The sequence below is a fragment of the Conger conger genome, chromosome 9, assembly GCF_963514075.1.
Source record: "Conger conger chromosome 9, fConCon1.1, whole genome shotgun sequence".
Lineage (NCBI taxonomy): Eukaryota > Metazoa > Chordata > Actinopteri > Anguilliformes > Congridae > Conger > Conger conger.
In genome coordinates this window covers 33,508,197-33,535,936 of record NC_083768.1, presented here as the reverse complement: position 1 = coordinate 33,535,936, position 27,740 = coordinate 33,508,197, and the positions used below count along the sequence as shown (strand labels likewise).

Sequence of the window (27,740 nt, the reverse complement as noted above, 5' to 3'; positions counted from 1 at the left end):
AAGAACTATATGCAACGTTCACAACAACAAACAGGTTGTTGGAATTTATCTTGAATGAATGCCCTCCAACAAATGCACGCACACACATCAAGGTGACATTAGCTCAGGAGGTAAGAGCGGTCATCTGGCATTTGGATTATTTTGCTTCTTACCAGCATGCTTCCTGTTTGTAGTGAAATCACATTTTAACGGGGATGCTCCTCAGTGCTATATTAAGTTTCACAGAAACCGTCTCTGTTGTTGCTGGTGTTGATAAGGTTGGATTCCCTGCGCCAGCATGTATCTCTCTTTGTGGGCCACTCTCTTTAACTACCACTGTAATGTACGGCCATGTGCTATTGTTTCACAAGCCGAGTGTGTATGACAATGAGGAGAGCTACAGCAGAGGGCTCAGAATGAGACGATATTCACCCACTGTGCACTTAACTTTCTGTGCCGTTTATTTCCTGATCACAACCTTTGTGCGTGTTTGAGGACATGGTTGTTCTCAGTAGTGTTTTGCATGTTGTGTGTTTTCCCTAGACCTCACGCCCCTAAGTGAAGGTGTCAGTGCAGCATAATGGTGAGGGAACAGTGGGTCTGATTCCCAGGTTGGGTGCTGTTGTTGTATCCTTGAGCAGGGTACTTAACCTGAACTGCTTCAGCTGATGGCCAGCTATGTAAATGAACTGTATGTAAATAATGCAAGCTGTATAAGTAGTGTAATAAAGCAGTGACTCTTAATAATAAACAGTTACACAGTGACTAGAGAGCAAAATCAAGCCATGTGAAATCGCAAAATTCTTTCTCTCGGTGTTGGAGTAAAATGAATAAATATTGTCACCAAACTGCCAGCTATTACACTTTTATTCCTTTTTGAAATACAGGGATCCTTAACTGAAAAACAAAAAAATTGCACACAATGTTACAAAGTGACAGAAGAAGTTTCTCTGGTTTTTATTGTGAAAACACATCTCACAGTCCAAGGTAGACACAGACAGAAGGAATAACAAAGAATCATAATCACTTGTAATATTTGTATAATTCTGAATAAATATCTGATTGAGGTTGAATTTTGTCTCAGAAAAGCCCAGATGCCCCCTGTGCAGAGAACAGCAGGCGGTGCTGTTACTTTAATGCTGGCTCATGTCAGTCCATCATAGTCGTTATATATTATATTTTTGGAGCGAGTTGATGAGCTGTAATACCACTACCTCTACACTGCGAGGCAGCACAGGACAGACTATTAACAGCACAAAGCAAAACCTTCTGTTATGAAATGAATCTGGGACAAGATCATATGTGGCTATGAATTGGGCCCCCATTGTTCATTAGTCCTCATGTTCTCTCAGTTTTAACTTCTACCACACCAACTTTCTGGGAGATTCAAGTCAAAACAGCTACCGTCTCATTCAACTTTGATCTCGGATCCCAATGCCTTATATATAAAGAACAATAAATTACACTCTACTATTTATTTTCTTTTGAAGGGCACTGTAATTTTTTATTTCGTGAGGATTATAACCTATTTTAAATTTGACAGGCAGCATCATATATTTAAGTGTGTAAACACAGATGTTCAAACAGGATTTATTTGTTCCTCTTAATTTAGATAGTGTAGAGTTTTGACTCACATAAGGGTAAGTATATAATGGCTAAAATTGTCCATTATAAATGGGGAGCACAGGGAAACATATTTAAAGTAATTTCCCTTTCCTGTAGCCCCATCCCCACTTCTTCCTGGTGGATGCTTGAGCCGGTCTGCAACAGGAAGGGATTTCACTGGCAGGCTTATGCCATCTCATGATAGAGGCTGTAATAGTGTCAAAACACACACACAAACAAAACACAATGCAACATGATTAGATCTCCGTTAGATTCAAAGCAGTGAACACATGCATATTAGATACACAGTCAGCTAATCAGCGTCTTAACTCATCTAGATGCATTTCTTTGTATTATTTTGAAGCATACTGTGTATTCAAATCTAAAAAAAATATGCCATATGGTGCCAAAAGGTGAAATTGCATATGATGAGAAAATGTATGATATTCCTGAAAGTTAGGATCTATGTGCAGCATCAAAATCAACTTAATTTGATTTAATTTATGCTTCGTATATGTTATTTTTGATGGAAATTCGATGATTTTAGAATGATTTGCTGATGTGAAAGCAGCTTTAGAATTAATTTTACATGGTAACGTAGAACCGATGTTAATATTGTGGCCAAAATGTGGCCTGGTCTGACTGACGTGATTTAGCAATAACTAGCATGTTCAGGTGATATTACCTCTGCGCTGGAAGCTTCTTGTACTTTGCAGAGGGTGGAAACTGGCATGGTCTTCGAGTAGCCCATCCGCTTTAAGGTTCGGCGCGTTGTGTGTTGAGAGATGGTCTTTTGTACATTACTGTTGTAAATGGCTGTTATTTCAGCATGGGTGGCCAATCTGTCCGCTTGAATGATTGTATCGATTATCTTCTCACCTGTCTCATTAACAAGGCGTTTTCGCCCACATAGCGTCCGCTGGCTGGATGTTTTTTGTTTTTGGCTCCATTCTTTATACACTCGAGAGACTGTAGTACGTGAAAATCCCAAAAGGGCAGCTGTTTGTGAGACACTGGCACCACCACGCCTGGCACCAACAATCGTACCACGGTCAAAGTCGCTCAGATCAGACGCCTTGCCCATTATAATGTTCAGCCGAACAACAACTTCTACCACTCTAGCCTTGTTTTCATTTAATGGCGGATCACAAAACAACAAATCCACTTCTTCTTGTCATTTAATGGTGAAATTTAACCAACGTTTAAGGTGCATACCACCACCTACTGTACCGGAGTGTGTAGTTCATGTCAATGCTAATTTATTTCCCCTTTTATTTATTTATTTATTTATTTATTTATTTATTTTCTAAAATTCTATTTTCCAAGAAAATTCCACATTCCAGCCCCTCCATCCACAATATTCCTCCCCAATCCCACCTCTCTCATCTAAATTACATAACCAGTCCTTCTCTTCATCATACTTAGTGTAGTGCAATATGTGTTAAACATTTTATTCTGCATTACATTACAAGATCACTGTACATCAAAAGTATGTCTCTACCCATTAAGATGCTGCGTTTAAGCCAATGTAATGAGATCTGAGTCTTGACGTAATTACATCTCATCTTTCCTTAAACCCGAGAATGAACAACAGAAATAACCTGGCTGGGTGTTTATTTGCTATACCTCTGTAATTAATTTTATACACAACTTACTTATTTGAATTACTACAAGGCACTGTTTTTTATTTTTTCCCTTTTTGTTTTTGTTTTTAAATAAAAAACTTTTTGTTACTATCCTTAGTTGGCATGGCATGGGCCAAATTACCCACATTTATTTCTATAGTATTTCATGGATGGCTGAATCTGTTGCGTTTGTTGTATCTTCGAAAATAACGAATTGATCATTTTATATTCCACATATTCACATGCATTAGGCCTCATGCAAGAAGCACTCATATGCACACATTCATTCTTAAATATCTTTAAGAATGCATACTTTGCATGAGGCCCATTGTGTTTTTCTTCATCAAAATAATTATTTAAAATTACTTACTTTCTGACTAAAACCAGTTAGTAGGATCATTTGATCCTTGTGATGTTTAGACAGGAACATTTTGCTGTCAACCTGTCAAACATCTTACAACTCTGCAGGACTTTACTCATTTGCTACATATACACTGCCTGTAAAAAGCTTGGGGACAGTGACTCAATTTGTGTTGTTTTGGCTCTGTACGAAGGCAGACCAGATTTGTAATGAAACATTGAATATTTTTATTGATGATGAATAATTCATGAGGATAAAGTAGACTGTCACCTTTAATTGTGTGTGTAGGAATGTGTAGGAATTGCAGTATATTGTATATTACTCATTAATACTGAAGTAGAATTTAATCTCTCAGTAACCATCCTTTCCAATACTTTACAGACAGTGTCATAAATCTATATTTGCCCCCTTCTTAATTTCCTCTACACTGAATGGTTTCATACCTTTAGACAAAATGTAATATTAGACAAAGGGAAACTGAGTGAAGACAAAACACTATTTTTAAATTAGCATTTTTTTTTTTCGTTTTTTTTTTTAAGGGCACTGTACTTTTTCATTTAGAAATAATTATAGCATATTATACATTTGTCAGGTAGCATAGTTTCATCAAATGTACAGTTCAAACAAGCTTTATTTGTTTATTTTAATATTTAGATAACTCATTGTGTGTTTTGACTGACAAGTAGATAATGACTAAATGTTCTATTTTAAATGGGGAGCACATACTGTAGAAGCTTATTCAAAGTTATTTTCCTTTCCTATAGCCCGAGCCCCACTTCTTCCTGGTGCATGCTTCAGCTGGTCTGCAACAGCACTTCTGGTGTACATTTCTCTGGACACTTTTCCATCTCATGACAGCAGCTGCAATAGTGTCACAGAAACAAATACAACATGATTAGATCTCTGGTTAGTTTCAGAGCAGTGTGTACAATAGATACACAGTAGAATGAGACAATCTTGCGGGTCAGCATCTTAGCTTTCAAATGCACACATTTAGGTGAGCACAAATGTTAATTGTTAGAGAAATAATTTAAGTAAACAATTTCTATGTATTGTCTGTTGCTTTAAAGTATATAGTAAAATGGAAAAATATATAATTTGCAACATGGTGGCGAAAGGTGAAATTGCATATGATAATTTGAGGCTCCTAAATGAATTCTCAGGAATAAGGTACTGTACTAAAAGTTGCAAAGAAGTTCAAGTATAAGCCTAAGTATACTTTGCTGAAGTGTATAATAGTTCAAAAGTGAACCAAGTATGCTTTCTTATTTTAAAAAAGGATACTATAATAGCGTGCTTATAAAGCTTTGTAGATTTCACCTCAAAGTTCCCTGCAGCCTAAAACTGGCTATTCAGTAGTATCATACTGTATGATATCATGAACAACATCCCAGCACCACTCTATCATAAATTCAAGGGAGAAAGTAGTACTTATGAAAACTGAAGTGAGCCTCAACAGTGTTTTTGGGTTGTTTCAACTGACTGCACAGGCAGAGATGTTATTATTGAGAAATCATTGGAAATACATGATGATAAGACTGATCCCTGATTTCCCTCCTCATTTACGAGCCGCAAACATATAGAGAAATTCCACAATGCATTCCAGTAAATCCTCAAATTGTGTCCGGGATTCTATTTGAAGCCGGCCTCGGATAATAGCCGGGGGCGTGGTCGATTCGGACAAATAAAGGCCGGCCCCTAAATACAAGCCGGGGTAATATTGCCTACCAGTAAGGCGATCAGTCCATGAGCACTAGAATCATTGTTTCGATTTAACTCAATGAAATAAAAGAGCTCTTCTTAATATTTTATATTGTTGGTTGGTTTAATACTGTTGCCAATGAAAAGTCGTTGTTCTACACCATGGGTCTCCAACACGTTGCTCTCAAGCTACCAGTCGCTTGCCGCCCCCTTCTGAGTAGCTTGCCAAAGGCTGAAGCAGTATACATTTAAACACAATTGTTGCCGCGAGGCATTCCAGCATACGATCTTAATAAAAAGTAAATCAGGCAAAATAAACAATTAACTCAATTTAGGCTACTTGGCTAAGGTTTCCATGTATTTAGAGCACAGCGCACGTTCAGTGAATGAATGAATGCGTTTGCCTTGGCTCGCAATAAACAGACGGGTGGAAATCCCGACACTCTTTCAACTACATAAAACTTAACAGTGAACCATCAAATACCCCCCAGATTTCAGTGCCCATCAGTCCCAACATTTAATAAAATCAAAAAAATCAATAAAATCAAACGGTCCAAAAGTAAATTAAATCCCAAACCAAAGCGAAAATCTTTTGATAGTCTATCGGTATGCTGCTCCAAACGAAACGCATGTCTCACAATAAAACGCACTTTAGGAAAAAAAGATCCTTAACTTGCCGTTATCTACGCTAATTTGTTATTGTTAATGAAGGCGTGTCTGGCAAGTTGTTATTTTATGAAGATTCTGGACTTACATGTCATTTATTGTGTTTGAGAATATTTGCAATAAACTAAGTTTGTTAAGACTGACACTATGACTTACCAAACGGTGTTCCTGATTAGCCTACACTAATTGATTTCTGAACGGTTACAGGAAGTGTTGAGCAGTGTTGGCCCAGTGTTAGCCTTTTACTTTATTTCTAAGAATAAAATTCTACAACAGAAGCCTAATAATAAATAAAGGCCTGCCTCGAATGGTCTGCACTTATATAGCACCTTTATACAAAGAGCTGTATAATTGATGCTTCTCATTCACCCATTCACATACACACTCAAGTCTGACTGGCTGCCATGCAATTCACCAACAAGCTCGTCATGGGCAATTGGGGTTCGGTATTTTACTCAGGGACACTTCGACACACCCTGGGTGGGATCAAATCAAATCCAACTGCTCTTACCTCCTGAGCCAATGTCGCCCCCATTTAAGAGTGGACAATAAAATATTGGTAACTTTATATACAAAGAGGCATGGTTATATGAGGCTTACTTGAACTGGGATCTATTTCTTTGATGTTTTATAAACATGGCTGAGGCTCACTTCACATTTCTTATGTACTATTGATTTTCTACTTAATTCTATGATGGAGTGGTGCTGGGGTGGCTTTCATGTTGAATAACCAGTAAGTATATACTGATGCTTATATGTGCACTTATCTGCTGGCTTTAGTACATCAATTAGACAATACTCAAGTACAGAAAATTATTATCATCAGGAATGTCTGTGTGGTACTGTTGTTCTGTGCATGGGGACCACTAGTGGCAAGTGAGGCCCCTTTTTAGTCGGTTGGTGCATACATTTTTGATTATTGCTTAGTTATTTTGTTGGTAGGAACTATGATTAGGAACATTTGAGCTGGGCCTTTGTGCACAGCCCCCCGAATTATAAGCACAAAAAAATATCATATCCTGTGTACCGTAAAAATGGATCCATTTAGTACCAAAGTTGTCGAAGTCAGACTAGTAGCCTTATATTTAACATGTATTTTTTCTATATTTTTTGATGCATGGTAAGTTTGATCTAAATGCAGCGACAGTCTCACAGTAAGACATTTTAGCCAGCGCTTCAATCATTGCTTGAGTCGAAAGTGCTGCGACAGAAACAGCGATAGATTCGCTTGATGTCACATCTGCCCAGAACGTAAACAAGTCAAGCATTCTTCTTCAACCATTTTTACGACAACGTAACGCAGAAATGACGTTGATATTGTGGTCTGGCCTGACGTGATTTAGCAACAATAAACCCGCTCAGGCTACATTAAAGTTACCTCTGCGCTGGGACCTTCCTGTTCTTAGCAGAGGTGGAAGCTGGCACGGTCTTCTTGTAGCCCATCCGCTTCAAGATTCGGCGCGTTGTATGTTTAGAGATGCTCTTTTGCACACTACTGTTGTAAATAGCTGTTATTTCAGCATGGGTGGCCATTCTATCAGCTTTAATGATTGTATCGATTATCTTCTCACCTGTCTCATTAACAAGGCGTTTTCGCCCACAAAGCTTCCGCTGACTGGATGTTTTTTGTTTTTGGCTCCATTCTCTGTACACTCTAGAGACGGTAGTGCATGAAAATCCCAAGAGGGCAGCTGTTTCTGAGACACTGGCGCCACCACGCCTGGCACCAACAATCGTACCACGATCAAAATCGCTTAGATCAGACGCCTTCCCCATTCTACTGTTCAGTCGAACAATAACTTAAACCACTTTTTCGTCTGCTATGCGTTTAATGGCGGATCACAGAGCAACTGCTCCACTTCTTCTTTTCATTTAAAGACGAAATATAACCAGTGTATAAGGTGCATACCACCACCTACTGTACCGGAGTGAGTAGTTCATTGCAATGCATTGCAATATGTGTTAAACATTTTATTTTGCATTACATTCCTCACAAGGTGTATTTCTGAACAAGAGTTCAGAATTTCAGCTTTTATTTCCTGGTATTTATACCTAGATGTGTTAAACTACTTAGAACTTAGCACCTTCGGTATCAGACCACCCAATTTTTAGGTGAACAAATATATTGAAAAGTAAATTAAATGAAAAGTAAATAAAACTTAATATTAAGTAGCATATCCCATGCTTGCAATAACTGCATCAAGCCTGTGACCCACTGACATCACCAAACCGTTGCATTCTTCTTTTGTGATGCTTTTCCAGGCTTTTACTGCAGCCTCAGTTGTTTTCTGGCAACTCTGTAAGTTGGCAGACATAATGTTTTTGTCGACAACCATACAGAATTCATCCTGCTGCTACTTTCATCCATGTAACTCATCCGGCTGCTACCTGATGAGTTACATCATCAATAAAGATTAGTGAGCCCACTCCAGAAGCAGCCATGCAAGCCCAAGCTATGACAATTCCTTGACCGTGCTTCACAGATGAGCTTGTATGTTTTGGATCATGAGCACATGCCTTCTTTCTTCACTTTGGCCTTTCGATCACTTTGGTAGAGGTTAATCTTGGTCTGAACAGTCCATAAAACTTTGTTCTAGAACTTGGCTCATCTCTTTGCAAATTGTCATCTCACCTTCCAATTCTTACTACTGATGAGTGGTTTGCATCTTGTGGTATAGCCTCTATATTGCGGCTCCCCAAGTCTTCTTCAAAAGGTTGATTGAGATACCTTCACCCCTGCCCTGTGGAGATTGTTTGTGATGTCACTGACTGATGTTTTCAGGTTTTTCTTCACAGCTTTCACAATGTTTCTGTCATCAACTGCTGTTTTCCTTGGTCAACCTATTTGATGTCTGTTCCTCAGTACGCCAGCAGTTTCTTTCTTTTTCAGGACATTCCAAGTTCTTGTCCAAACTATCCCCAATGCTTGGGCAATGGCTGTGATCGATTTCCTCTCTTTTCTAAGCTAGAAAATGGCTTGCTTTTCTCCCTGCTCTTCATGTTGTTTTATCTTTTCCCAAACAAATGCAGTCTTCACAGGCAAAACGCAAAACTAAAACCAAGAGTAAACATTCAGAACTATTTATTGTTTAACCAATCAAACAGGATTTTATTTTATTAAGGATGCCCATTAGCTGGTGCCATAGCAACCAGCTAGTCTTCCTGGGGTCCACATAAAAACATTCAAAAACAATCACAAGTAAAATCCACACACAATAGATGATGACAAATAACAAATTACAAATAGACAAATGGGACACCTGAGATAGCTTACAAAACAAAACATAACATAAAACAGCACAGCCAGCAAAACAAATTACAATCTTAAACAAAATTTCATTTAAAAAAATAAAAAGATTTACTATAAATGTGGCATTTACTATAAATATTTCGAGGCAGGCCATTCCAGAGATATTGATCAATAAATAAAAGATTGCAGTAAAGCATTAGTTCTCAGATGAGGCTATACAAGCTGACCATTGTCAGACTCTAGTGTTATGATCGTGCACAGTATTACTATAAACAAATTGTTCCAATAAAAAACAGGAGTTTTACTACTAATGACTGACTTGAACAATACAAGTGTATTAGATGACAACCTATTCTCAACTGTAAGCCAGGAGAGGCAAGCATGCATTCGATTCGAGTTAGTGAACAACCCAGAACCAACCGTGCTGCCCTGTTTTGGACAACCTGGAGCTACCTGTGCTCACAGCACATGACCAGATCATAGAACAATCTGAGGACGAGCAACTAAGGAAGCACATTTCCTCAAAATACCAACTGCTCTTCCCATCTTTGAAACAATATAATTGATGTGATGACACCAAGATAGAGTGCAATACAGCATCAATTTGATATTCACTGGCATTTTTATGCTTTAAATCAATGTGTTATCATCTCAGATTTAAAGTTAAACAAGTTGAAACAGTTGAATTACATAACTTTAAATCAAGCTTTGGTCTTCTAGATAACCTCTAGATAATCTGTGCTCAAAACAAACTATTATTCGACGGGTGTTTCCGTGTACAGATCTGCCCAGTCTGAACTCTGGAGAAAGTTATGTCTCTAACTACCTCAGGGGAGAGTTTGAGGTTATTGGACATAAAGTCTCTTACAGTTTTTTCAGGGTAGGTGTTATCCTCTCGGATGCCAGAAAACATCAAATTGTCTTTCATCTCCCTGCACTGTATATCCAGTAACATCTCTTTCATGCGCTTGTTATCCAAGTTGAGAGACGGCAGATTGTTGTACCTTGGCTATTGCACCTTTAGAAAGGCATTTTCCTTTCTTAAGTCCTCAATCTGCTTTTGACTAAACTCCAACTGGTTTTCCAAGTCACGGATGTCATGTTGTAGTACATCAAGGATATCCAACTTGCTTAGTCTAGCGTTGATTGATTCAAACACTGATGCATCCCGGTTCACCCGCACTCTCCGACAAATGTCAGTGGGATTGGAGCCCTGTAGACAGGAGTTTGTCCGCAGCCCTTTCAGCTGCCGCCTTGTCACTGCTTTTGTTAGGCATCCCACAGCAGGCTAGAACCTTTCATCAATAAAATGGGGCACAAAAGGACACATCTGGGCAACAAGAAACACCAGTCAGTCACATGTTCCAATACTTTTGCTCACCTAAAAATTGGGTGGTCTGATAGAAATGGTGACATGATCTAAGTTCTTTAGCAAACCTATATAAAATTACCAGGAAATAAAAGCTGAAATTCAGATCTGTCATCTGATGTACATCCTTTGACCTCAAACTCAATTGTCTTCAGTGTATAGCAAAAACAAAGGAATTGCTGTTCCAATACTTTTAGAGGGGACTGTAGATAAAGGGAAAGTGAGTCATCACAAAACACAATTTTTAAATTATCATTTCATTTATTTTTTGGAGGGCACTGTACTTTTTCATTTAGTAAGAATTATATCATATTACATGTGTCATGTAGTATCGTTATGTGTATGTAGTTTTGACTGGCATAAGGGTAAGTAGATAATGACTAAATGTTCTATTTTAAATGGGGAGCACATACTGTAGAAGCTTATTCAAAGTTATTTCCCTTTTTGTAGCCGACCCCCACTTCTTCCTGGTGCATGCTTCAGCTGGTGTGCAACGGCACTTCTGAAGATAGCAGCTGCAATAGTGCCACACACACACACACAAAATACAACATGATTACATCTCTGGTTAGTTTTAGAGCAGTGGACACGTGTACACTAGATACACTGTAGAGTGAGACAATCTTTCTGATCATCTAGATGCATTTCAAAAGCACACATTTAGGTCAACCATTTCTATGTATTGCCTGTTGTTTTGAAGTGTATCACCTAATTATTATTATATTATAATTTGCCACATAGTGCTGAAAGGTGAAATTACATAGGACAAATATTTTCTATGGATTTGTGGCTCTTAATCATTGAAAATACATTAAATTAAGACATTACCTTATTCTAGATTTCCCATCCTCATTTAGGAGCCCCAAACCTTCCACAATGCATTTCAAGTACATTGCTACATCCTCCACTGGCTTAGACCTTAGTGGTTAAATCTCTACCCACATTGTTCTGTAGGCTTGGATACATTAAGCTCACTTGAACTTGGATGTTTTTCTTCTGGCACTGAAAGGAGTATCAACACAAAAATATATCTGACGCTCACTTTTCTTATGTACCAACTATGGGTTTTTCCACTTAATTCTATGATGGAGTGGTGCTGGGGTGGCTTTCATGTTGAATAACCAGTAAGTATACTGATGCTTATATGTGCACTTATCTGCAGGCGTTAGTGCATCAAGTAGACAATACTCAAGTACAGAAAATTATTATCTACTAAAATACTGAAGTTGTAAGCCACTAGTACTCATTGGATGTTTATGTTTTGAGTTGTACTGTTATATAATTGTTTGGCAGCAAGGTTGTTTAGTGTGGCAGAGGTATGGATATTGGTGGTGTATAGTGCTGGAGATGGATGGCAGGTAAGGCTAGTGGTTATTTAGAAATCCACACGGGACTGGTGGCACCGAATAGGCCTTAATGGTGCCAGTGGGGTAAGTTACAACCTTAGTCATCAGGGAGGTCTGTGTGGTACTGATGTTCTGTGCATGGGGCAGACTAGTGGTAAGTGAGCACTTGGTTGGTTGGTGTATACGTTTTTAATTGTTGCTTAGTTATTTTGTTGGTAGGAACTATGATTAGGAACATTTGAACTGGGCCTGGACACAGCCCCCCCTAATTAGAAGCACAAGAATATTAACATCACATCCTGTGTAATGTAAAAATGAAATTGACATGTAGCCTACAGTGCTTTTATTTTTTGATGCATGGTTTGACCTAAATGCAGTGACAGCATGCCTTTTTTCCCCAACAAATATGATATGATTGACACCGTGGGAACAGGTCTACACCTGCCGATCAGGCACTCCTCACAGTAAGAAGATATTTTAGCCAGCGCTTCCATCATTGCTTGAGTCGAAAGTGCTGCGACGGAAACAGCGATAGATTCGCTTGAAGTCACATCGCAGAATGTAAACAAAACCGTCAAGCATTCTTCACCGTAAGAATTTTTACAACGTAACTGACGTTGATATTGTGGCCTGACCGACGCATTTAGCAACAATCAACCCGCTCATGCGACATTGAAGTTACCTCTGTGTTGGGCGCTTCTTGTACTTTGCAGGGGGTGGAAACTGGCATGGTCTTCGAGTAGCCCATCCGCTTTAAGGTTCGGCGCGTTGTGTGTTTAGAGATGGTCTTTTGCACACTACTGTTGTAAATAGCTGTTATTTCAGCATGGGTGGCCAATCTGTCCGCTTGAATGATTGTATCGATTATCTTCTCACCTGTCTCATTAACAAGGCGTTTTCGCCCACATAGCTTCCGCTGACTGGATGTTTTTTGTTTTTGGCTCCATTCTCTGTACACTCTAGAGACAGTAGTGCATGAAAATCCCAGAAGGGCAGCGGTTTCTTTGACATTGGCTCCACCACGCCTGGCACCAACAATCATACCACGGTCAAAGTCGCTCAGATCGGACGTCTTGCCCATTCTAATGTTCAGTCGAACAACAACTTTGTCGTCTTCTAGGCGTTTAATGGTGGATCACAGAACAACGACTCATCCACTTCTTCTTGTCATTTAATGGTGAAATTTAACCAATGTGTAAGGTGCATACCACCACCTACTGTACCGGAGTGAGTAGTTCATTGGAATGCAAATGTATTTTCCCCAGCATTAAAATTCGAAACATTTTCTTCTATATTAACGTTACATTTCTCACATACTGTACATCTAAATCCTGTCTACCAATGAACGATGTTGCATTTAAGCCAGTGTAATAAGATCAGAGTCTTGACAAAATTGCATCTAATATTTGAAGCCCTAGAATGCACAACATGCGTTAAAGATGACAAGCCCAAGTATTTATTACTCTTTAATTGATTTTTATCATTTTACACTTAATGAATTCTTAAAATAAATGAAAAACGATAATTACAAGGCATTAAACATTTTTTATAAATTGTTTCAAGGAACAATATTCATTTCTATAGCATTTCATTCATGCATGAATGTTTATTTGCTATATCTCTGAAAATAACTTTTTTCAATGTATCATTTCAAAATACATTGTGTTTTCTACATCAAAAATGAGTGTTTCTTAGTTTCTGTGTAAAAATAGTGAGTAGGAATATTTTACCCTTGTGTTTAGTCAGGAACATTATTTGCTGTCGACCTGTTAAATATCTTACAACTCTGCAGGACTTCTTTACATATCTGCTACATGCAAGTTGTATTTTACAAAAAATATATCTCAGAAATGTTTTGCAAAGTTGTGATGGCTTTCATACATTATCCTTTACATTTCCACAGCTGTTCATGTTAGCTTACCTTATTAACTTGCTTGCAAATACAATGAAATAGCTTACTATTTTGAAGATTTTCATTACTGTTGATGCCTGCCCTGCTCTCAGAGATTAAGTCATCCATTGATGTTCATAATGGAAAAGCTATATGCAAAGTTCACAACAACAAACAGCTTGTTGGAATTTATCATGAATGAATACCCTCCAACACATCAGGGTGACATTAGCTCAGGAGGTAAGAGCGGCCGTCTGGCAGTTGGAAGGTTGCCGGTTTGATCCTCTGCCCTAGGTGCGACCAATTGTCCCTGAACAAGTCCGTCATATCACTCAGTCTAGTCTAGATAGGTTCCGTGATATTTGTATACTGAAGTTACCATATTTTCTGGGAGTGTCAAGTGATCGCCTGGATGGGTGGCCGTCCATAAACCAGTTTCTGCATTCTACGGTGGAGTTTGAGTGCCCGTTACCTTCTGGGAAAGATTCAAGCCAAACACGTCCAGTAACGTCACTGGAATTTATAAACTTTATATGGCATGCCTCTTTACAGTACAAAAACAATGAAAATACTGCATCCGAATACAGTGAGGAGGTCAAAAGTCATGGTCTATGAGATGAGTAATAAGGCCTGAGGTCCTATGGTCACAAATATTAATTGAATTCAACACAATTAGTTGTGCTGTGAAGGTGCATTAAGTGCAATGGATGCACCCACTGTATGGGTGACGAAATCCTGATGAAAGTCAATGTACTGGTTTGTATTTTGTCTGAAAGAATGGAATCTGCCTGATGTCAATTAAATACATTTGTTTAATTAATTCCTAGATAAAGACTCCTTAATGGAAGCATTTTCTCACAAAAGTACATAATGTTTGACAGTAATTATAATTGTGTTCAATTCAACTTTGTGACCACTAAAAATGCAGAATCATGATGTACGTTATAACACAGTCATATACATGCTATTTAATAGAACACATTTATTTAAATGTAACGCATACAAAGCATCTTTGTTCATTTCAACATTTAGATATTTAATTGCATCTGGTTCACTGACATCCATTGTTTGTTTCAAGCATGTAATGTTCGTGAAGCATCATTGATCACTGTGCTTTCCAATCGTCTCAAAGCCGTAAATTGCTTTTTAATACAGTAAGATCAATCTCATCCAAATGGAGGCCATTTAATCATTACCTCCACAGCACTTTGACAGGGATAACTTGGAACAAGACGATTAAGAACCGGAGCCATTATGCTCAACAATTTGTAATTGGTTCACTAGACACGAGTGGAATCCGGCGTGGTCTTCTACAGCTGTAGCCCAACCGTTTCAATATCCAACGCGTTGTGCGAAGAGAGATACTCTTCACCACGCCACTATTGTAAACAGTGTTTTCGCCCACATGACTGCCGCTCACTGGATGTTTTCTGTTTATTGCGTTTAATGACGGTATAAAACCAATGTTGAAGTTGCATACCACCACCTACAGTACCGTTGTGTGTAGTTCATTTCAATCCATATTACCAATATGATATTCCCCCATCATTTTAAAATCCAATTTTCTAATGATATGTCTCTAAAAAACTAGTGCTCTGTATTTGTTTCCCACATTCCATGCCTAACATCCATCCAAATCCCACACAGTCCAACTTCTCTCACCCAGTCTATTACATGGCTATTGAAATAGGCCTACATGTCTAAATCCCTAGGTCACATGGTGGAGACAAACTGGTGGCCCTAATCATAATATCTCCAGTCCCTATTTTTCCCATTTCCCAGGCGGAAGGTTCTGTGTCCCACACTGATTTCTATTTAACCGACAGCTGAAAGAACCATGGATTAATACCAACATGCACTCTGCTCCTGCTAAATGGCTGAATCTAAGCAGGTGTGGGCTTATACTTGGATGGGAGACCTCCTTTGAAAGCTCAGTTGCTGCTGGAAGAGGTGTTGGTGATCCACTAGGGGTTGATCTTCCCTCTGGTTGATGAGATGAAATACTCACTGTGGTCATGATTGGCATCTCCTTCTCCACCTTAGGTGTGATTAGTATTATAGCACAAAATGGCTGTGGTTACATCACCCAGGTGGGCGCTGCACATTGGTGGTGGTTGAGGTGAGTTCCCCCACATCACTGAAAAGTGCTTTGAGTGTCAGTAAATATCAAATGGTTTTACTCAATCTTCCATTACAAGTGTGATCTTACCCAGTGTCATAATTTTTTGAGCGGCTGACAGCAATGAGACGACAGAACTTTGTTTTCGTGTTAGCCCAAAATCTCTGTTGCGCACACCCATGATGTGCATCAACAACTCGTTGATGACGTTTATTGGACGAACAATTGCTGCAGTACAAAATTAACTACAGCATGATCGACCTGGGAGAGTATATGCCACACAAAAGATGGCCGCTTTACGCGTCTCTATGGCTCTGTCAGGGACGTGGTGGGCGGGGAGTGTCGTGCTAGTGGCAAAGTTTGGGAATGATAGTAGGAGCTGTGAAAGATTGCAACTGAGGGGGGAGAGTAGCATTTGTGATCCGCGTGGAATAATAACCATATTTCATTTTCAGGAAGGAAATTAGGCGCAGTTTCGAGATTCAGTACTGCCTGCATTGTGCACCTTGAAAAGCAAACTAAAGCCATGTCGGAGGACCTGAGCTCCCAACCTTGGTCCATCAACAAAGATGATTATGAGCTACAGGAGGTGATTGGTGAGTGCTTAGTTTGCCAGTCACCTAGCCGTAAGGTTCTTTAGATGAGCGATAAATGAAATGTATAGCAAACTCGTTTGGTGCTTGTACAGATTTGGCCTGATAATGTGTGTTCAAACTTTCTGGAAAATGATAACGGTAGTTATCCGTTCCTGTCGGGCAGTTGTAGCGAGATGGCTAGCTAGCAGCTAGTTGACATTACCTTTCATGTGGAGTCATCACTACGCTTGCAGGCAGTATATAGGCAGCTATCTAGCTTAGCTAGTCAGCTAAATGACCAGGAAAGGTGGTTGTTTCTGTCAGCTTTCCTTAGCTAACGTTATTTTGCAGGAAAACATTAGATGGCTAATATGTTAACTAGCACCGGCTAGCGTTAGCTAGTGAGCTAGCAAGCTAAATTATGTCTGGGCTGGGATACGTTAGCTAGCTGCCGGCTGGCTGGGTGGCTTCAGCAGTAGAAGTTGGAATATAAGCAGTGGCTAGCTAGCTAGCTACCCAGCTGTGTGGAATTGGCTAGCTAGTAGAACATAGCTACGTGTGTAAAGTTAACTTGCTACAGCTTGTCTTTTTCATGAGCGCTCTTGCTGTCATCAGACTGTGTTGCTCGTTCGCGTTAACTAGCCGCAGTGAGCCAACTGCATTTCTAGATCAGCAAGTTGGCTGAAACACACTGGTCCTGGAGACCAGGTAGTTAGCCAGATAGATCGCTAGCTCTAATGTGACTGACAAGCAAGGCTGTCATATCTTAAACTTAACGTCAGCTATCTTTCTAATTGCCTCCCACAGTAACAGGCTAGGTAAGTTAGCTTGCTAAAAGCTAGCCTGGTGTCCATATGTCTGTCAAAGTGGGTGGTGCTCCATTGCAATATCAAAGGCTTTGGGCCCAATATAACGCTACTTTTGCGCTGTTGATGCGTTAATAGTAGCTATGCAGCTTTTTTTCATAACGTTAACGAAAATATATGAGTTATCTATGCTGAAACCACTCGTTAATCACCTGATTGTATAAAAGAAAGCATAGTGTGTCAAGTTAACCCTAGCAGCTAACGTTAGCTATGTCTTTTGCTGGCTAGAGCACGCTAGCTAGCCAGCGTGAGTTAAGTTGTAGCTACGAGATATCGCTGCATCGTTGGATTTAGTCATTTATAATGTACATCATATTCAAACGGTCATGTATTTTGTGCAGTGTCTGCTGATAAATGGATAAATTGAGATTGACTGTCCCAAAACTACAAGTAGGTTGTGGAATGGTCGGTGACATTCGGCTCTCAGATGCCTACTGCTCTGGAGATTCTCATTCCTAAAGTTTTGAATTTTGCACCAAAGTACAACCTAACAGCTTTTTGAATATAACACCTTTGCTAGATTTTTCCAAGTCAGAATAAAGTTGAAAAGAAGGAAATGCCAAATACCTTTTCACTTTCTATCTAACGTTACAGACAAGTCTGCATTGTCAGAAGGCTTTTAATGAAGGAAGCCTTGTAATGGCTTCTAAAATCTAACTAGCTGTATATTGTGGTTTTAATGTGTGACTAGACCTTCATAATGTGTACATCATCACGTTTAGTTTTAGTTGTAAAGTATTAGTGCACAGTAACGAAATATGACTTTGTTTCCTGGCATATTCAGACAAGGGATCGTCTCAAATTTCCTCAGTGAATGAGTAGGGCGGACTACAATTCGCCGTGAATGAGTCTTATCTTTTATTCATGAACTATGAATGAATCATATTTACATATGATTGAGGAATGTTCTTTCTGTTCTTGTGAAAAGAAAAGTAGTAGATCCATCAGTCCACCCCTCCTCCACCCCTGCCTTCTTCAGATCCTGAGATTTCTGCAGGTCCCTCTTCTCCCACACAGACATTAATCCTTTAGCTTGGAGGGCAGCTGCTGTGTCCTGTGATTTTGATCTGCTAGTTAAACCAATTTCCTATCTGGAAACCTAATCAGTGGTTCCTTAAAGGTCCCCCCTCTCAACATGATGTTCAGTAACTGTTTCAGTGCTTTTTGTTCATTGAACACATGGATAACAATGAACAGGCACAGTACTTGTCATTTGATTTTAGTACATTGTTTTGTGATCTGTGATCTGTCACAGATTCTTTTTACTTGGTAATCTATGTCCTATTAAGTATTTTCGTTTGTAATGGATTATATTTTGTGTGTAGTATAACACTTGTGTGTAGTCCTTTCTTCCATTTGCCCCTCTAAAATTTCATTTTGGCTAACACCTACTTGGTGTTATGTGAGTAGCCCTTGGCACATACCCCACGCTTGCTTCACAGATGCGTACTAGCAGGCCTGGTTGTCAGGGTGGTTTCAGGCTCTCACATGATTGCCTGCTCTCAGGCTATTGCCTGCAGTGGTCGGTAAATCATGAGACCATTTTAGCATGTCCTGGTTGTTTTGCTCTGACCCCAGGCTGAAGCAAGTTGAAAATCCCACTCTACGCATCAATTCATAAGAGGTTCATGTGGGATACAAGTGTGACAGGTTGTTGGAAGGTGGAGGTCCAATGAAAGTATAGGAAGATTCCACACACTTCCCTGATCAAATGGTTCAATAGGGTTCCCACAGATCATGGACATTTTTGATTCAGTCATGGAACATGGGTGGTTTGCCAAAATGGCTTGGAAAACAATCATTTGTCCTTGAAATTATGTTTAGTGTATTATGTTATCGGCCAAAACCACTGGTGCGCTTTGCAAAAGCAAGATTACTTTTTATATACATATTTAACAGTTTCAAAATAATAATAAAAGGAAAAAGGCCCTGTAGCAAACATACAGATTCATTGTAATAGACATTTAAACCAGGGTTGCCAACATTTTTGCATCCCACTATAAGGTCCTGTAAACACACTAATTTTGATGTCAGGAAATTAAGTTGTCAGCATTGCTCCTGTTGGCATCTTGTCTTTACTTCCGGGGGAGAGACTTCTTTATGGTCAGATCAGGGTCAAAGGTTTTGCAACTTGGTAAAAAAATAAAAGAAATGTAACTGAAAACGAAAAAGTTGAAACTGAACACACTTTGAAACCGAAAAGAAAAAAATGAAATCAAGAACATTATATAAAAAAAGGTACGATTTGCCGGGAAAAATACATTTAGGCCTACTTTGGAATTTTGTTTGATCAAATATCTTGTTTTGAGTTTACAATGTTCTCCTGCTGTTTTCATTTTATTTTTTAGTTTTAAATCTTTCTCTTTCAGTTTGAAATGATGAACACTTGCATTATGACTGCTTCGTGGACTTCTATGTAACTAGCTAACGAACGCTAATATGACCATCAGTATATGATGAAGCATGACAATATTATCCTCTTCTACTGTACTCATTAGCTACATTGGCTTTCTTTGATCAAAGGTGAAGTTATATAATTTCATCATATCGACAATGCATGGCAGTTGCATCCCAAATCGTTTCTCAATATTCCTGAACTGTCATTTAAGGGAGACCATGCTCCCATCATGACTCTCTCTTCTAAACTCCACCCCACACCAAAACAGGGTCAAAACGTGGTTGGAAAATAAAGATTTGAAAATGGGGGAAAAAAATATTGAAAACAAATCTATTCTGAACTAAAAATAAGATATTTGATCAAATGAAAAAAAGAAAATTGGTTTTAATTTTTGGTTTCAAGACATGTTCAGTTTCAAGTTTTCTGTTTTCAGTTAAGTTTATTATTTATTTCCCCCCAAGTTTAGAAACCTTTTTACCTGATCTGACTCCATAGACTTAATCTGTTGTCGCCATTGCCCTCACCCTCTCAGAAAGGCTGACTCCAGAGGCCCCTGTAAAAGTGCTTATTTGCAGAATTAATCGGTGCAGACCACTGTGGATAAAGCTATGTTTAGACAAGGCACAAGCCATGACCTTCTGGTTTTGCAAGTGATGGCAGATGAATTGGGTCGACCTGGACAATTCAGACGGGGTCGTGATCTGCAAGAAGTGGAGCGGCTCCACAGGTCAGCTGTTTTTTTTTGCAATGAATAGGACATCCTTTTTTAACTTGAGTCAGGTTCTGATGGGATGAATCCACCTCAAAGGGCACATTCTTTCTGTGTTAGCCCATATCTCTGTAATTGTCTTCTGTCAGAGGTTTGCCATTTGTATTCCTTTGTCTGCCGAGAAAGTTCTGGAACGGTGAAGCCTGAGTTGTTTTATATATTCATTTGCATGAAAGGCGTCATTGCTGGTGTTGACTGAACTTGAATGCACTTTTTCAAATACTGGCTGCCCCACCTAGAAGACCTAACATGTTGGCTTGCTTCACCCCCTGTTTGATGCACATGTTCAAAGTAATGAATAATTCATTTGAAATTTGTCATTCTGAAGTGAACTGCTGATTTATCTTCTCAGAAAATGGCATGGTACCCGTATCGTCTTCCAAAGTTCAGCACTCTTTCAATTCCTTGCAGTTAACTTGTGTTTACCTTTTGTATAAGCACTAAGGTGACTCATTAGTCTATAAATACCCAGAAACGTTTTTGTCTTGACTGAAGGAGACACTGTGCTCTCAAGTCATTTGAGTGCCACTGAGCATGCACAGTTTAGGATAATCTCAATAAGAGGACCATTCTTGTCAGACCTTGGTACAACGTTGGTTCATTTGCTCAGGTTCAGATATACTATCCGCTTCTCAAATCAGAGATAAAGTCTGGCCTCGAGTCATGTTTTTAAGAAATGAAAGTGAGATTGTAGTTAAATTAAATAGGCACACACTTTGTGTGATTGAATTATTTGACTTAATTTGGATTGGTCTTGTAATGATTGTGAATGTAATAATTTCGGGGAGGCAGGCTGAGACATGGGCCGGAGAGAGCTCCTGAATGACTGCACCCCCGGAGAGATGTGCTCCTGAATGACTGCATCCCCAGAGAGATGTGCTCCTGAATGACTGCATCCCCAGAGAGATGTGCTCCTATATGACTGCACCCCTGGAGAGATGTGCTCCTGAATGACTGCACCCCCAGAGAGATGTGGTCCTGAATGACTGCACCCCCAGAGAGATGTGCCCCTGTATGACTGCACCCCCAGAGAGATGTGCTCCTGTATGACTGCACCCCCAGAGAGATGTGCTCCTGTATGACTGCACCCCCAGAGAGATGTGCTCCTGTATGACTGCACCCCCAGAGAGATGTGCTCCTGAATGTCTGCACCCCCTGAAGAGATGTGCTCCTGAATGACTGCACCCCCTGAGAGATGTGCTCCTGAATGACTGCACCCCTGGAGAGAGCTCCTGAATGACTGCACCCCCAGAGAGATGTGCTCCTGTATGACTGCACCCCTGGAGAGATGTGCTCCTGAATGACTGCACCCCCTGAGAGATGTGCTCCTGAATGACTGCACCCCCAGAGAGATGTGCTCCTGAATGACTGCACCCCCAGAGAGATGTGCTCCTGAATGACTGCACCCCCAGAGAGATGTGCTCCTGAATGACTGCACCCCCAGAGAGATGTGCTCCTGAATGACTGCACCCCCAGAGAGATGTGCTCCTGAATGACTGCACCCCCAGAGAGATGTGCTCCTGAATGACTGCACCCCCAGAGAGATGTGCTCCTGTATGACTGCACCCCCGGAGAGATGTGCTCCTGTATGACTGCACCCCCGGAGAGATGTGCTCCTGAATGACTGCACCCCCAGAGAGATGTGCTCCTGAATGACTGCACCCCTGGAGAGATGTGCTCCTGTATGACTGCACCCCCAGAGAGATGTGCTCCTGAATGACTGCACCCCTCACTGTGTTTCCCATGTCATCGCCATATCAACAGCATACCAGGCACCTGCTCTTACACTCTCAAGTCCAACAATTCAAACGCGCACACTATCTAGACAGTGACAGTCAGCACATTATTGAAAAGTGATGTGAAGAAATGGTGATTGTGGAAATATTCTCAGGTCAGTACTCTGTGGCGTAACACTAATGCATATTTCCATTAATTGATCTTAACAGGGCGGCCTGTAGCGTAGTGGTTAATGTAAGTGACTGGGACACGCAAGGTCAGTGGTTCTAATCCCGGTGTAGCTCCAGGGGAGGATTGTCTCCTGCTTAATCTAATCAACTGTACGTCGCTCTGGATCAGACCGTCTGCCAAATGCCAATAATGTAATGTAATGTAATGTAATATTAGAGATATTGCCATTGCTTATTAAGGGTTCTGATTTGATATTGGCTGCAATTGGCTAGTATACATTTTTCATTGCACATTATCAGTTTCATAGCTAGCATTATTACCACATCTGTGCAATTCAATGCTATGTATTCATCACATTGGAATTCAGGGTAGTCCATCATCAGATGAGATTTCTTCCCACTCAGTAATTTAAGAAATTAGGGCTCCCTCACCACCTGACTTATGAGCCACCATCTCTGAAAAAGATTTGAAGGAAATACTGATTCACTATACTACACAGTTTAATAGTACCACTGCAGTAAGCAAACTATGTCAAATTACAAATAGAAAAAGCAGTTGCGATCTGACTAGAGGTAATTATACTGCAATGATACTTTCTAGTGAATTATTTAGAGCAGTTGAGCAAGGCCAAACGGCAGAGCTGGGATTGATTCAGATCTTGGTTCCGAGCGCTTTCAGAAGCCCAGATGGTCGATAACACAAGGCTCACATGGCTGGCAGATAAGGGATGGGACCATAAGTAGGAGGGAAGAATGGACCAGTACTCAGGCAGGCCTAATTACTGGCCTTGTGCACTTTAGGGAAGGGAGAGCGAGAGAAAGGAAGGAGAGGTGCAGAAAATGGATAGATGAGAAGGAAAAAGCTGAGCCCTAGGCCCCTAGCCCCCCCGATTGAAGAAGTACCAAGCGATTGAGTAATGATTTGCCATCCCCTTGTGGAATGTGGGGAAGGTCATCGCTGCGTTCATTACGACGTGCTCTCGGTCTCCCGTGAGGCCACACGGAATGATGCCATTGGATGGTTGACTTGCCTTAACGTGCTGAAATCACACTGGTTTTGTTATCTTGCTTTGCTGAAAATCACGGTCCAGCATACCCGCCCTAACGTCGCGGCTAACTCGGTTTCCCCTCTTATGTTCTGAGAACTGCCGTTGACTGCTTAGATGACTTAGAGAGCACCGCTTCCGGCTTTTGTGTGTGGATATTGGTCTAAGTTAATTGCAGCGTTAGTGTTTTAAATGCACTGGACACAGAGGCGCATATCAAGTTGCCTCAGGCGGTTGTAATGAAAGCACAGCACAGATGTTGGGAACTTCTGTATTCCAACTGTGTTCAAATCACTTCTGTTATGCATGGGAATGGAGAGATAATCCTACCGAAAACACTTTGGGTATAGACTTGCACAGCAATAACTAGTGCAACAAACTTTTGATTTGCAATAGAGACAGTTTTCACAGATTATTTACTTGTTTTACTTAATTTAGTGTTATATTGTGCTAAGCAGAAGGTAATGGACTGGATAAATACCTGGCTGAGAGGAAGAGTGATATGTTCCTCATTCGGCAATGGGCTGTTTGTCTCCAGACTGGTTTCGGGTCTGAGAAGGTTTTGATACTGATCTCGGTGGTTGGGGGGAGGGAGGTAGCTTGTGTGCCACAGTGGCTAACATCATTTCTGTCCTAGCGGGTTTTTGTGTGGCACTCTTCCCTCTCCTTTCTGTCTTTAAATTTCTCAGTCTAGTTTAACTTCACAAAGCTTTACTGCCGTGGTGTACAGTTAGCTGGCCAGAGCACAATCGCTGTAATGCAGACCATGAAACGAGTCCTTCAGGCTAAAACAATACTGGCAGAGTAACTCTTAATGATATCTGATTGTAAACATGGCCACAATTTCTTTTACTGTGACCACTATTAGTGGCACCATTATAATGAACAACACATAAATCAGCACTTTTCTCTCAGTCTCATTTACAGGCTCTCCGTCTCTGCGTGATTCATCCCCTCTCTCTCTCCCTCCCTCCCTCTATCATGCGCATGCAGGCAGACGCGCTCACACACTGTCTGGCACTGTCTCTCGTGGTGGAGGGATATTTCTCTGCGGTGCTGAGTCACACTGCAGCCTTCTCTCCCTGGCTGCACACAGATCAGTGCTCAGGCTCTTCCTCGGTGCTCCTCCACACTGTCTCACCCTTCAGATTTCACTGAATGAAAACCGGCTACTGGATCCCACCGGCCTATAAGAAAGTGATTTATTCCAGTTTGAATACTCGTCTTTGCTAATTAACGGGGTCCCAGAACTGTCTCTCATTCATTAGGTTTCTGGTTACTCATTTGGTCTTTGTTACTTTATCTGTCTGCTCAGTCAGAGGATATTATTGGAGACGTATCAACATTAGAGGAACGGATTTGTTAAACCAGCTACTGCAAATTCCTTCGCATCAGAACCAAATGATATGGAATTCCTTTGGGTCCCACTGCATTACATTGCCCTCAATGATCTACTGCTTAATCATTGTTCATCCAGTCTTCTTGTTCATCCTTCTGTCTGTCAAATTTTCTGTTTGCAGTGTGCCCCCCCCCAGAATTAATTTAATCCTAGAATTCACTCTTAGCAGGTTAATGATTTATTCATTTTATTTCTTAGATTTTCAAGTGATTCCCACTACTGCACATCAGCACGTTTTTGAGGGAGCATTGTCCAACCCAAATGAGAAAAACGCCTTTCAAAGCCTTTCAATATGGCGTCCCACTGAGGAAACGGAAAGTGACGATCACATCTGCCGCCCTGCGGAAAATAGCGAATCTGGCAGCTGCCTTTCCTGGACACCGCGTTCGGTAACCTGAGCAAGGGTGACACTGAACAGAAACACTCCCGTACCGCTGCGCTGCCTTTTCCTCCGTGTGAACTAATCTTTCAGCGTGCTTGTCACCGGAGCCCTGACTGGAGCGGGGCTCTTTTTCCTAGGAGCTGAGGCTGCAGAGGAGTATTGCGCTCGTCGCTGATTAGGGCCCCGGAGAATTCCTCTCTGTAGTATGTGTTAAATGCCATTCCTGCCTCTTCGGTCACAGTGTCTGCTCGGTTTACACCCCTGACATTTCACTCAGGTCGCCGGCCGCGTCTTTTACCGGCTCTCCCGCCACAGGCCGTAGCACCGGGGCGTGAAAGCGAAGCTCCTGGCCTTCTGATGGACTGTCGTGTGCAGACCCTCACGTATAACACCACCGCACCTTTCGCCCTTGGAGAGGGAGAGCTGAGTTCCGTGTTGGATGGTCAGAGCCTTCCCCCCCCTCCCATTCCTCCCATCCTCGTTCACATGAGCTTGGCCTTTCCTCAAGCTCCAGGATGTATGGAATCGGCAACGTATCTGAAACGTATGGTCATCCATCTCTTTCAGTGCCCCATACAGCGAGAGACCTCCTTATTCAGTCCTCGTAGAGACAATGTTTTGTCATGTGGTTCGCTCACTTCAGAGATACAAATTTGGCATCACTTTTAGGAAAAAAAAACTGTCATTTTGCGAATGTATGTATCCTCTAATTACAGGGTTGGCTGTAATTCATAGGCCAGGATCTCATTATTATTTAGTGGAGGAAATAGCGGCTGAGCTTAGTGGCAGATTTCTTTGCGTTATGCAGTAAATGGCAACCGTTCAAAACTGTGGAGAATGCCACCATCTCACCTAACAGCTTACAGGAGCGCAATCCTCAGAACATAATTTTGGAAGGAGTTTCCCAGGGGAGGGCTTTTGTTTTCACGCGTCTCATTCTGCTGTCTCAAGCTGCTCGCCGAATGAATCTTGCAAGGGAAGAGAGATTTTTCAGTCTGCATTTTCATTCTTCTGTTCTGTTGCAGTGCATATGTCTGTCCTGACTCGGCTCACTGAATGTAACGCACGGCTCCTCCTGCTTTACCTGTAACAGGCTGCTTGAAGGGTGCTCCCACATTTATGTTCAGAGTAGTTTGGGGCAGAGAAACTGCTGGATTTTTTTACTGCCGGTAGGACTGCATTTGTTCTGCAGTGTGAGTGTATGAGGAGGGGGGAGAGCTGTTCGGCAGTTTGGGGCAGAAATGGTGTCAGTTATTGAACCCGGTGCCCGGGAATGTCTGGGAAGGTGACCTCATGCCATAATGACTCTAGACAAATATTACTGACTTGTAAAAGGTGTCTCGGGCACAGTTTCAGTGTTTGGGGTGAGGTTTTTTTTCTTCTTCCTGCCTTATTGCGAGTATATTCTGACTGCAGCACTCCGGTTTCTCTGCCTGGTTGGCCTACACACGTATCTGGCTGAAATGTCAGGTCTTGAAGTGGAGACCACCTCGGCAGTGACTGGCCTGCTCCGCTCTGAGCTCTGAGAAGCAGCTCTGACTTCTAGACTGGAGTCCCTGACAGCTCTTAAGAGGCACCTCTTAGTTTTTCCAGTTTGGAGTGTTTGTTTGCGTCCGTCTTATGTTTGTTTTCATTTATTGCAACTGATTCCAACTAGGAGGTGCTTGTTTGACTTGATCTGGGTGGGAATATGAGATGAATGTTTTGAATTGCTTTGAGCAGTTGCCCCAATATTTAGCCTTTGTGAAGTCATTAATATAAGTGCTTCTGGACTGTAGTGACTTCCCAGAGTTTAAGTAGCGTGAGTATAAAATATTGCATTACCATCAGCGTTTAGTCCGAAAACTATTTAAATGCTTACAGTAGGATGTGGGTGATAATTTATTTATTTATTGGTGTAGCCCAGTTTTAAGGGTCATGTTGGTAAAATCCAGCCAGATATCTGAAATTCTAGAAGTCCTGTCTGAAAAAGCACATTTTGCATACTCGTAGATACTGAACTGATCATTAGTGTGCATTTACTTGATCAGTTTTACTTACTACCAAGGTTACCCTGGGCTCACCGCAATGCAGGCTGCGCTGAAACGGCTGCCTCTCTCCGCTTCTCACTGGAGCTGCCAGCACTCAGCTTCTGCTTTCCTGCCTGTGACTGAACAGGTCCTTCTGAACTGCGGAGCTGATTACATGACTCCTCCAACAAGTATCTAGTGTATTCCCCAGTGCATTATTAACCTTTGTGATGCTGTCTGCATTCTGTCACAGCGAGAGACTAATAAACTGCCTAGCTGTGGATGATCCTGCTTGCGGGAAGACGGGTGTTATTTGTCCTATAAACCTGCCCTGTAAACTTATATTAATTGTCTCCTATTATAATATTCAAATAACATTCTTATGAAGGGACAAAATGCATGCATGCATCTAGCATTTGAGCTGGCTATTGTGATTTCAGAATTAGACATGAACTAACTTGGTTCATGGTGCTTGGT

The 27,740-nt window shown here is 40.9% G+C and overlaps 1 protein-coding gene and 3 long non-coding RNA genes across 5 annotated transcripts in view; 1 reads left to right on the top strand and 3 right to left on the bottom strand.

Moving 5' to 3' along the window:
• Nucleotides 1-828: 828 nt before the first annotated feature.
• On the bottom strand, nt 829-2,765 carry LOC133137491 (uncharacterized). The gene is made up of 2 exons (XR_009709609.1): nt 2,270-2,765; nt 829-1,792 (listed from the first exon to the last, which is right to left on the bottom strand). It is a non-coding gene; the product is annotated as an uncharacterized LOC133137491 (long non-coding RNA).
• Nucleotides 2,766-4,068: 1,303 nt separating this feature from the next.
• LOC133137462 (uncharacterized) lies at nt 4,069-7,850 on the bottom strand. The gene is made up of 2 exons (XR_009709603.1): nt 7,316-7,850; nt 4,069-4,431 (listed from the first exon to the last, which is right to left on the bottom strand). It is a non-coding gene; the product is annotated as an uncharacterized LOC133137462 (long non-coding RNA).
• A 2,947-nt stretch (nt 7,851-10,797) lies between these two features.
• On the bottom strand, nt 10,798-13,073 carry LOC133137305 (uncharacterized). The gene is made up of 2 exons (XR_009709592.1): nt 12,585-13,073; nt 10,798-11,071 (listed from the first exon to the last, which is right to left on the bottom strand). It is a non-coding gene; the product is annotated as an uncharacterized LOC133137305 (long non-coding RNA).
• Nucleotides 13,074-16,279: 3,206 nt separating this feature from the next.
• Nucleotides 16,280-27,740, top strand: part of LOC133137926 (serine/threonine-protein kinase OSR1-like) — a 70,972-nt gene continuing 59,511 nt past the window's right edge. For both annotated transcript variants that reach the window (XM_061256345.1, XM_061256344.1), the window contains exon 1: nt 16,280-16,508. In XM_061256345.1, coding sequence (XP_061112329.1) covers nt 16,439-16,508 — 70 coding nt within the window. In that variant the 5' untranslated portion in view covers nt 16,280-16,438. The remainder of the gene's footprint in view (nt 16,509-27,740) is intronic.